Genomic DNA, 11264 nt, shown 5'->3' with positions numbered 1-11264 from the left:
CAAAAAACATAGACTCTTTTCAAAAATGCATCCATAAAAGGTTGCTTCTGAAAACTCTCAAATTCAAAGATAATACACCACATGGGGATTCGAGTCCGCTTTGAGGTCAACGATATTAAAATACCCCAAATTCCAAATGGAGATTGGCGTGTGAGAACATCCCAAGTATTTCTTAGAAATCATCGAATTTTATTGGATTAAAAGGGGGTATTTTTGGAGGGGGGGGGCACTGGACTTCCCAATCCCCTTATAAGGCAGTTCCCTGAGAGCAGTGGGGCGGGTGGTGGGTGTGTGTGTGTGTGTGTGTGTGTGAGAGAGTGAGTGGGGGGGGGGGGGTCTATGCAGGATATTCTCACAGGATGTGATGGCTGGACAGCAGCCGGAGACGTGCGATGCGGAGGGAGAGTCAGCCGAGAGGAGCTCGTGGCCCGTCCGGTCGCTATCGATCCGCGAGTGGGTGTGTGCGCGCGCGCCGAGGATGTGAGAGCGAGATGTTCGGGAGGGACCGTCAGATCGGCCGTCGGCTGAGAGCGAGGTAAATGTGCGAGGCCCGACCCGAAGTTTCTGAGGACTGGGTCGGTTGCGGCAGCGCGGCTCGGCCAGGGGACGCTCCGGACCGGACCGGACCGTACCCGGGGGGTGGGGGGGGTGGGGGAGCAGATGCTGCTCTCTGCGCGTACAACCGCGGCGGTGGAAGCAGAACTTAGGTCCTTTTCTTTAGGTAAAAGTACCAGAACGGCAGGATCAAAATACTCCATCACGTGGAAAAGTCCTGCATGCGAACTCCATCTTAAGTAAAAGGACAGAAGTGATGTTGTTATTGCTACTTTGCAGAGAAGGTTTTATTTATACAACATATGATGTAAGAACATATTTCAGATCATATCTCTGCATGTTTACACTGTGTTAATGCTACTTTGACTTAAGTAAAGGATCTAAATACTTCTTCTGCCAGTGGTTGTAAACACCTGTACATTAACCTGTCTGAGAAGGAATTTGAAATATATACATAAACGCATAAAAAGCCCTGCGCTCAGAGTGAAATGACTCCACGTGTGAACGGGATTTTTGATCTTTAAAACAGTCTGCAGGTCATTGTGCCGCCAAAATAAAGCCTTTCTGGTCGACCTGCTTCAAATCCGCACGGTACAGCCGACCAGGCAATGGCTTGACCGCCACACGAGGCCGACAGTGGAGGTAGACGAGAGTTATCAGCGGAATGTACTTAAAGTATCAAAGGTAAAAGTACTCCCTCCGCGGAGAAATGTCCCCCCTGACGGATTTATTACTGCAAACTGCACCATTAGATTGTTGATACTGACGCCTCAGTGCTTCGGTAGCAGTAGTTTTAAGTACCTTCTGTACACAGTTCAGTTGTTTAGTCCAGTGGTTCCCAACCGAGGGGTCGGGCCCCTCCAAAGGGGTCACGAAAAAAGTCTGAGGGGCCGTGAGATGATTAATGGGAGAGGAAAGCGAATTTGTATCCACATTTACATTTTTTTAAGTCTTTCTCTTTCTCTTGGTGAAATACTGGATGATTTTAAAGTCTTTGGGGCTTCGGACAGTTATTGAAATCAAACCACGTGAGAAGTTAAGGGAAGGAGAAATGTCTCTTCGGGAACTGCTAACAACTCAATTCGACTTTCACATCTGAAACATGACAAGGTTTTTTTTTTTTTTGCTTTTGGTTTGATCCTTAAATGCATGACATTTGTACGAGTTTATTCTGATATCTTTTTAAAGTAAAATCTTAATCCGAGAGGTGACTATAGCCGTTAGATACATGTGGCAGAGTCGAAAGTACAATATTTACCTCTTAAAGGTTGTGAAGACGTAGAAGGAAGAACTGGCATAAAATGCAAATACTGAGGTAAAGTACAAGTACCTCAAAATAATATTCAGTAGCTGGGAGAGCGTTTGTTGTTTGTGATGGAGAGGAAGAGTATTGAGCTGTCAGCCTGTGGATAAACAACCACAATGTGTTAGCAGACTGTAAATGTTTAACCCACCGCATCTGCACAAAGAGGCCATGCAGCCTTAAACAGCAGAGTAATGGCAAGTAATTGGCTGATTCTCACGGTGCTCCCTGAGCAAAAATTTGTTTTACACCTCTCTCTACGTGTGATTTGTCGGCCGCCGCCGAATCCAAATGCTTTCCAGTAGCTCTGGACGAGCGACGTTTCTGTGTTGTTGTTTTTTTCTTTTCATGCGGCCCCAGGCGCTCTTGGTCCGCTCGGAGTCGGCATTGGCTGAGGGGCGCCAGCCGAGGGGGCACCGTGACTGACGTCTTGACCCGGCCGGGCCCGCTCTTGCACGCGGTCCGGGAGGAAATCTGTCGAGCGAAGGTTTTACATGAACCAAGCTAAACCTCTGGCATTTTCAACCCTGAAGTGAACAGTAGGCGAGTTTTTAGAGCGACAGCTTGTAGCATTTCTGATTCAAAAACCAGACTGGGGCTTTTTCTTTTTTTTTCTTTTCACTATCTGGTAATCTTTTGTAGTACCTCTTTCGGCTCACGTAAATTTCCACGTGCTTATCAGCCCCTTGGGTGCTTGCCATTACCACGCCGCTAATTACTCCCACATTGTTTGCTCTGCAAGGTTACACGTTGTTTTGCTCGGTTCGGGGGAACCTATCAGGAAATATTTTTCGCAGGTTTCCGCATAATAACGAGGCACCGACCTTGCGTCTCATAAAAAGATGACTCACCGAGGCCTGAGAAAACAATCTCTGCTTTTTTTTTTTTTTTTTTTCTGTTTCCAAACAATAACCTACAGTTCTGAATTGATTACATTTACTCAGAACTGATGGAAACGGTTTAACTCCATTTTGCTTAGTCATCCTTTCTCAGTTCTACAAGTTCGGCAGCTGTAAACCCTACGAGTAACAGAAAGCCCCTTTCCTCTGCCGTATCTCAGGGCACAAATACCACCGTCATAGGTCAGCATGTCACATAGTAGGTAGGGCCACTTCCCTCTTCCTTCCCTTTTCGAGAGTCATATCACCTCGCGGCACGCTTCCTGCATTCATTTGTTTCTAACCCGTGTGACCTGGACTCTCTGTGCTGCAGCGCCATGGCCGCCTTCCAGCTGCTCTTCCCGCTGTTGGTCAGCTGCGCGGCGGCATCCGCGAGTCCTGCCCGAAGCCTCCCGCCGTGCCAAATTGTAAGTAAAGCCTGGTAAACAGAGACACACACGTCTAGAATTTTGTTCAGCGCTTTGGCATTGGCATTTAAATTGTTTTTTTGTTTTTTTTGCCTCAGTTTTATGGCCTCCTCCAGGCACATTCCAACACATTTCCAGATAAATAAATACTGAATACGTGTGGGCTTTTTCATCTGGTGCCAGTTTATTTTTACGGGTTGCCCGTGGCAACTGAGATGAGGCACCTAATCCATCAGGTGCTTGAGGTATTTCCAGATTAACCATAGGCAGATAGTTTATTTGAAAGCCTTTGACCCGAGCAGAACCGGTTTATTGGTTTTAGCTCTTGAACCGTGCTTCCAACAGACCTCCAAGCTTTCATTTTTCAACGGTGAAACATTATATGGCTTGACTGAGAAGAAAAAAAAAAAGTGTTTTTGTATTACACAAGACTGCAGAGGTCACTTGTCAGTCAAGCGTATCACCGTGTCGTACGTCTTTTTCTCGGGGTGTCTGTGGGGGGGGTCACGACTCAGGGTTTAGCTTTGTCGCGCAGACCGGCTGCAGTGGTTCTTGTTGTAATTGCTGTAACCAAACTGGAAACGTGACATACATCCTGTGCGTGCTGGAGGACGCTCGCGTCCCACCGAAGACCGGCAAGTGTGCGCAAGGGCTTTCACCAAGAGTCCGCGGGTTGAATCCCTACAGAGTCGTGGCGGTCGGCGACGGAGAAACCGCTGAGCGATGTTGAGTGTCACCAGTCGCATAGTAACGCCTAAACTTTACCAGACGGTTGGTCTGAACCTGTAATACATACTTCGGAATCCTGTCAGAGATCCACTGAATTCAACATGAATGACGCATAGAGGATGAATAAAAAAAAAGAAAAAGGGAGCCTTCTTATGAAACAGGCTCTCACCCTGTTTCAAATCAACTTTTCCATAAATAGCCTGATCAGGAACTGATAATGCGTCAGCTGTGTTTAATGTGGTGGCTACTGTTTCTGTAATTGTCCAAACCTCAAACAGAGTAGGGTTTCGCTGTGGAAATCCGCCCAGTGTAGAAGGCCCTCGGTAAAAAAGCATAATTTTTATCGAGCGCTCAGGGGCGTGCATGCTGTACATCGCGTATTCGTGTGTGTACATGTATTAGAAATGACGATACGCGTCGCAAAAAGACATGCAAAAGTCACACGGGGGTTATACACACACTGAAGAAATTTTAAGGTGCTTTCAGTGCACTCAAAGCGTTGTGGGTTTGCCGTGATCATTCCTCCTTTGCAATCTGTACATACTGTGCATTTTCACGCCTCCGTTAGAATCAGAAAATCAGGTGAAAACCAGGTTTATTGCCGACTAGGTTTTCACGTACAGGGAGTTTGCAAAAATGGTCAAAAATATACAAAGCAAGCGAAAAACTCACAGCAGCGAGATGACAGGAAACGAGAGGACTCAGATGCAGCTTGACAGACAACGACGGTCAAGGGCGTCCCCCGTTGCTCTCGGGCAATGAATGGCAACATCCCTGGTTCGAGCCCGGCCCTGATGACCTTTGTTGCATGTCATTCCCCATCTCTCTCTCTCTCTCTCTCTCTCTTCCTCTCTCTGCCTCATTTCCTGTCATTTCTCCGCTGCCACAGGCCAAAAATAAAGATAATAAGAGGGAGAAAAAAAACAAAAAACAAATGTTACCGGTCGGACTTGAACCCTGAATCCAGCGGTTCCCGAAGTGACCGCCGCAGCACCCCGGGGTGTCTCAAAGACAGGCCGAGGATTTCTCCCTTTACATGTGGTAGCGGTCTGTCGAGTCTCTGGGGAAGGACTGGAAATTTGGAGGATGCTCGCTTGATTTGTCTAACTCTGACTGCCGAGGCCTCATTTTACCTTCGGCTGACCTTAAGAACATACTATTGCACGAAAGAGGGATTTGGATACTGATTTTGTCCACAATCGTTTACACCAGAGTCGGTCTAGGACGGAGAGGAGGAATGACCACCAGCTCGATGGCCATGTCAGTATTATTTTATGAAAAGCCTTACTTCAGCTTCAGCTTTTGGTTTCTTGCCTCGGTTCCCTCCTACTGAACTCGTAGCCCATTTGTTACAGTATTACTACCACGGCATTTGCTGTAAACCACTTCACACATGAATCCCATGTTATACACACAAAGATTTAGGTTTAGATTGCCAAGGTTTTCAGGAATGTAAGCAGTTGCAGTGCACACAGGCAGTGAAGATATCACTGATAACAACTCTGTGACTCACAGTAGTCACAGAGGAAAGATCATCCTTGTTCTGTTGATTCTCAGCAGTATGCCAGATTCGTTCCTCGGTGCCTGATAACAGACACAAGTTGTTTTCTTTTTGAATAAATCAGTGTGTTTGTTAATGGCCGGCTTGTAAGCAACTCTTTATGGATTCCACAATTATGCCAAGAAGCTAAAACCTCGGAGAGAAAACAGAGACAGTTTTATGAGCTGTTTTTGGACGGGGAGTGTGTGTGTGTGTGTGTGTGTGTGTGTGTGTGGGGGGTCCTCATAGCCATATGGTTTCAATTATAAACTACACTTAATGACTTAAATATTTGAAACTATTGAGGGAAAAGGGGGAGAATATGATGAAAACTGTGGACTGGTAATAAAGGTGTGAGGCATATTTTATTAAAACTGAAAAATCCTTCTCTTAAAAGTTTTATCTGGGTTGAAGAACTTGAGGAGAATGAGAGCTACGTCACTTGTCACTTGTCTCTAAATAGGACTTAACTTTTTGAATTAATTGAAAGAGAAAAAGCCAGTGTAAAAGGTTTTTTTGTCATCGGGACAACTTATTATAAACCTCGGAGGACTGTCTTGCTGCCAAGAACATGCCGTAGGCACGCTGACTCATAAATCAACCTAATTTGAACATTTGGTCTGCATTGTGTCATGGTCAGTCAATCCTGGCGGAACGCCGACATAATCAGAGTTGTGTGTTTGTCTTTGTTCGTAGGTCCAGATGGATGTGTTTTGCAGCGATCTGAGCCTCAGAGGTGCACCGGTCAACCTTCCCCGCGACGTCCAAATACTCGACCTTTCCCGCAACCAGGTGCAAAATCTCACCCAGGAAACTCTAGGGTACCAAACTGGCTTCCATCATCTGAATCTTCACTCTAACAAGATCCACTTCATCCAGCCGGGGCTCTTCAAAGACATGACCGACCTAAAAATTCTGAACCTGTCCAGGAATCATCTGAATGTTTTCACTCTTTCCAAAAACAACATTGGGCCTCTTACAGCTGTAGAGTCACTTGATCTTTCAAGCAATGGGCTGTACACGGGGATGTCGGACTATTTCCTGGCTGATTCTCCGTCACTGACAAACCTCTCTCTGAACAGCAACAGCATCACCAAAATAGCACAAAATACCTTCAGTGGATCCTCGTCCTTGAAAAAAATCAGCCTCCACAATAACGTCATCTTGGAGATTGAAGATGGAGCTTTTGACTCCTTGCATCATCTGACTGAACTCGATTTGTCCAAGAATTCAATTACCTGCATCACAGACTTCAATCTCTATAATTTAAAAGTGCTCAATTTGAGCAAGAACAGCATGGAGCTTTTCCAAAGCGCAAGCTCATCGCAGTTGTATAACCTTCTCTATCTCGATTTGAGTGAAAACAAAATGCTTTACTTTCCATTTCTCCCCAGGGTAAACGTGCTTGAATATCTGGATGTTTCACGAAACCACCTTCAGAGCGTCAACGTCTCAGGAAGTCCTGAAAAGAGGACAAATGCTCTCTTAAAGCAACTTAAATACCTGGACATGAGTTACAACCAACTCAAAAGCATACCAGAGTCCTTTTTTTGCTTTATGGGAAAACTCGAAGTCCTGAACGTGAGTAACAACTGTATTGGCTCGTTTGCCCTCGCTAATAAAGGCTTTCTGCCCAACTTGAAGATTATCAATCTCAGCTACAATTCCCTGCAGAGTCTGACATTTGGGGAGAACACTCTACCATCGCTGGAGAAGCTGTTCTTACAAGGAAACGACCTCACCACCCTGGACCATCAAGTGTTTCAAAAACTTCCAAGTGTCCTATACCTGCAGCTCCAGCAGAACAATCTGAAAATCTGTGCCTCGGAGCAAAAGCAGTACGAACCAGCGCTGACAGACCAAAACCACCACGATCCCCCCGGATGTGTGTCCTTTTCCTCTGTTCGCAACTTGCACTTCCTGTACCTCTCTGAAAACAATCTGCAGACTCTGCCTGCGAACGCATTCGCCAACACCCCTCTGAAGTTACTGGACTTGTCCCTGAACCCAGGCTTGGACATGGACAAAGACTCCCTCTCTGGTCTTGAGCACTCCCTGGTTCACCTCCTCCTGAGAGAAAACAACATTTCCAGGCTAAACACAGATCTGTCTTTGCTGAAGAGTCTCAAAAGAGTAGACTTGTCCACCAACCAGTTGACCTCTCTACCTATGTGGAACAAAGAGTCCTCCATTGAGTCCTTAAACCTGCAGCACAACAACCTGGTCACCCTGGAGTACAGCACCATGCTGGCTCTGGAGCACTCATTGAAAACCCTCTACATGGGCTCCAACCCTCTGAACTGCTGTAGCAACCTCGGCTTCCTCCACATGGTCCAGCGCTCGGCCGTGGTCGTTCCCGACATCGAGACTGTGACCTGCGTTCACGATGACTTTTCAGAGCCGGTCAACATTGAGAAGCTGACCGAGGGAATGTGCCACGGATCAGGCACCCGAGCGTACGTTATTGTTATTGTACTGGCATTGTTAGCCGCGATGATCGTTACGGTGCTTCTGGTTAAATGTTGCTACTCAAGGAAACGAAAGCGCGACAGGAGCTTTAGCGCATAACACGAATGAACAGTGCACATGCAGGACCATGAAGAAATTTATATTTGGAACTTTTCCAGTTTCAGTTCGTGAGAAGGTTGGTGGTTTTAACCAGATACCGCTTAGAAACATGAATGTAGTGTCTGTGGTGTCACCCAAAGGACTATTTGAAGCCTTGACTTGGGTTTACCACTACCAACTTTTTCTTTTTTTTTTTTTACTAGAGTGAATAAATCCAGATGTTTCACAGGTATGATGAGACACCTTTCAACCAAACAAACAGGAACCTTAACATCTTAAATAAAGCAATGGCTCTGAAGAAAATGTATAATGGATAAACTATCAAAACCAAAACTTGTGGAAAATGTATACTCACCTCGTTTTTCTAAAGAGAAATTTGGACTTTTTGAATGGACTTTTTAAATGTCAGAGTTTCTTTGCAGAGTCTGGTGGCTATTCCAGAAACTGCAGCTTCGGGCCCTCATGGTGCGTTCAGAGAGAATGCGAAACGCCAAAACTGTGTAGATGTGCAAAGACAAGAGGACAACGGAGAGAGACTGGAGGGAAATAACAGAAAAAAACTGGAATTTCTGGTGAGACATGAATAACGATAGAAGGAAAATCCGCACTGATACACTTCAACACTGTTGACCATTTTCTCCCACATGGAGCAGACTGACATGCAGCCATGAAATAATTTGACTTTCTGGGACATACTCTTAATTTCTGTCTTGCTGAAAGTTTGACGAGAGGATGGGATGAAGATCAGTGCCATGTCTGTGTTGTAAATATGAAGCTGCAGCCAGTTAGCTTAGCTTAGCATAAAGGCTGGAAACAGGGAGACACAGATAGCCTGGCTCTTTCCAAAGGTAACAAGATCCATACACCAGCACCTCAGTCAAACGAATGACATATCATTTGTTTCATTCATACTAAAAACCAAGGTAAAAACAAGTTGTGGTTCTACAGGGAGTTAAATGCAGTAACTCCAGGAAGTATGCAGTAAACAAACAACATATAATGTCTTAATCTGTGAGCTTTTAGAGGGGCCAGTAGATGGCTGCTGAATTTCACAGTCGGCACTTTGTCCCCAGGCTTCTTCGAGAATATTGGGTTCTTGATGGGACCCCGTCGCTCCTAGCGAGAGGCTAATCGGAAAAAATACTTGTACATGTATTTTGGGTGAACTGACCCATTGAAGGAGTAATGATTAATAACTGATCTGTAGCTAAAGTGTTGAACAAAATGAGATGTAACGTGTTGACTCGCGAGCTTTAGAGAGCCCTGGTACGGTAGGAATTTTGTCGCGGTCTGTTTCCCCCTGTCTTTATGCTAAGCTAAGATAACCCGCTTATATTTATATCTGAGATTGGTGTCCAACTCCTCGACTAACTCTCAGCAAGAACACAAATCAGTGTATTTTCCAAAAACTTTGAATGAGGGTTTCTTGTGAAACAGAAAATAAATCATCATTGACTGAGACGGACGAAGGTAAAACTGACTGGGGGAGGTCAACATGGGGTCAGATGACTAACAGTCTTATCTGAGAGTGGAACTTTCCTTTAAGCTACAGCTAAAGAACACAACACACTACCAAAGGTCATGAAACAGAATTGCTCTTTATTCTTAGATGATGAAGTATGACGAGATGAAGAAGTACATGCAGGCTGGGAGTCATCTGAGATGACGCCACGAAAAAACACTCAAAAAGAGTTTTTGTTTTTTTTTAAAAAAGCAATCCAAGCCGTCCTTGTCCCTTTATGTAGTTTGCACTTTATATTTCCTTTTATTTGTGTGACTTTACCTTGTTCTGTTGCTGTTAACACTAAGAAATGAACAATGCTAGAACTCCAAGCAGAGCATATGTTGATATAATTTATTATTATTATTATTTTTTACTATAAAGACTAAGCTGGACATTTTAGACATTCTTTTTTCTTTTTTTCTTTTTTTTACTGATCCCGGGCCTGCGGTGCTCCCCCTGGACAAAGTATCGATTAATTTGACATGAAAATGTTTAAATACCCAGTAGGGGCGAAGTTCAAAGCTGGCCTAAGCACTGAAATGATTAACTGTGATACTCTGACATGGAAGTACAATATTATCTTGTTTTGAACAAATAAAACATACATGAATATGAACTCCAGCGCTGTATTGTAGTGGGCTACACTGGGATCCACAGTCTCGTATGATATTAATGTGCTTGATCCTAAAACTCTTATTATTGTTATTATTATTATGTAGAAGTCAAAGCGAAATGATTTGTAACTTTTCACAACCCGCGGCGTGATTTTTGTACACGATGTAAGCAATATTTTGAACCAAATGAAAGATATTTTCTACACTTAAACTTTGTCTGAGAAATTATTTGTGTGGGGGGACGAAACACCTGTCAACCTCTGAACACTGTATTGACACCAGCACAGGGCAGTTTGGCCCGGTTTCCTGAAGTTAGACGCATATTGTGGTGATTTTTATTATTATTATTATTTTTTTTACTTAATACTGTGCTTTCTTGGCAAGAGTCCGACGAGACGATTGATACCACGCCCATGTCAGTTTTTTGATGAATGTGAAGCCCCTCCAGGGGCGAAGCAGGTACCCTGGCACTGTCCGAAGGTAACACAATCCAGCGCCACTCAGCACCCCAGGCACATTTTCTTTCCTTCACATGCAGCGTAGATACTGAATATGAGAGTGGTATCTTATCTTCTCGTCTAACTCTCAAGAAAGAAAGTAAAGTGAGCACATTTCTCCAAAATGTCAAACTGTCTCTTTAAGCACACCGTGCGTGCATGGTAACACTTCAAAGGATTTGAGGAGGTTTATGAAGAAAAGAACTTAATGAAATGGTATTAAACTGAATGTAATTTTTTAAAATTCTTGCTTCTTGATTATTGAACAGAACTTTTGCCTGCCTCTATCGTTGTGAGGTCTATTTCTCTATATTATTTACTTCTGTATTCTGCACCTCTTTCTGGTAACGCGCCATTCATCAGGGTTTACAAGCTGTAATTTATGGCTTTATTAATGATTAATAAACCATTTACAAATGCTTTATAGATCACTTATAAGACATTGATAAGGGCAGCTAGGGGGTTGCCAGATTTTGGAAAATCCTCCTCCGGCACAAACACTTTTTTTTTAAAGCTTTGTTTTAGCTGGTTGGATGACGTATCTTCTAGAAAAGAGCTGCGGGAAATCTGAACCAAAATCCATTTATTAACAACTTTTTTAACATTTACAACAAAATCCAAAGGTTTTACAATGACATAAAACAGACA

The 11264-nt window shown here is 44.1% G+C and overlaps 1 protein-coding gene across 1 annotated transcript; it reads left to right on the top strand.

Annotated features, from left to right (window-relative positions):
* The first annotated feature begins 382 nt into the window (after positions 1-382).
* Positions 383-10829, top strand: lrrc32 (leucine rich repeat containing 32). Its single transcript, XM_040151255.1, has 3 exons — positions 383-535; positions 3071-3164; positions 6130-10829. The coding sequence occupies exons 1-3, from the start codon at positions 393-395 to the stop codon at positions 7999-8001; spliced, it is 2109 nt and encodes a 702-aa protein (XP_040007189.1). The 5' UTR covers positions 383-392; the 3' UTR covers positions 8002-10829.
* Positions 10830-11264: the final 435 nt, after the last annotated feature.

This window comes from Xiphias gladius, chromosome 17 (genome assembly GCF_016859285.1).
Source record: "Xiphias gladius isolate SHS-SW01 ecotype Sanya breed wild chromosome 17, ASM1685928v1, whole genome shotgun sequence".
In the NCBI taxonomy this organism is placed as follows: Eukaryota; Metazoa; Chordata; class Actinopteri; order Istiophoriformes; family Xiphiidae; genus Xiphias; species Xiphias gladius.
Note: the sequence above shows the minus strand (reverse complement) of the source record. Positions and strands in the feature narration are given on the sequence as shown.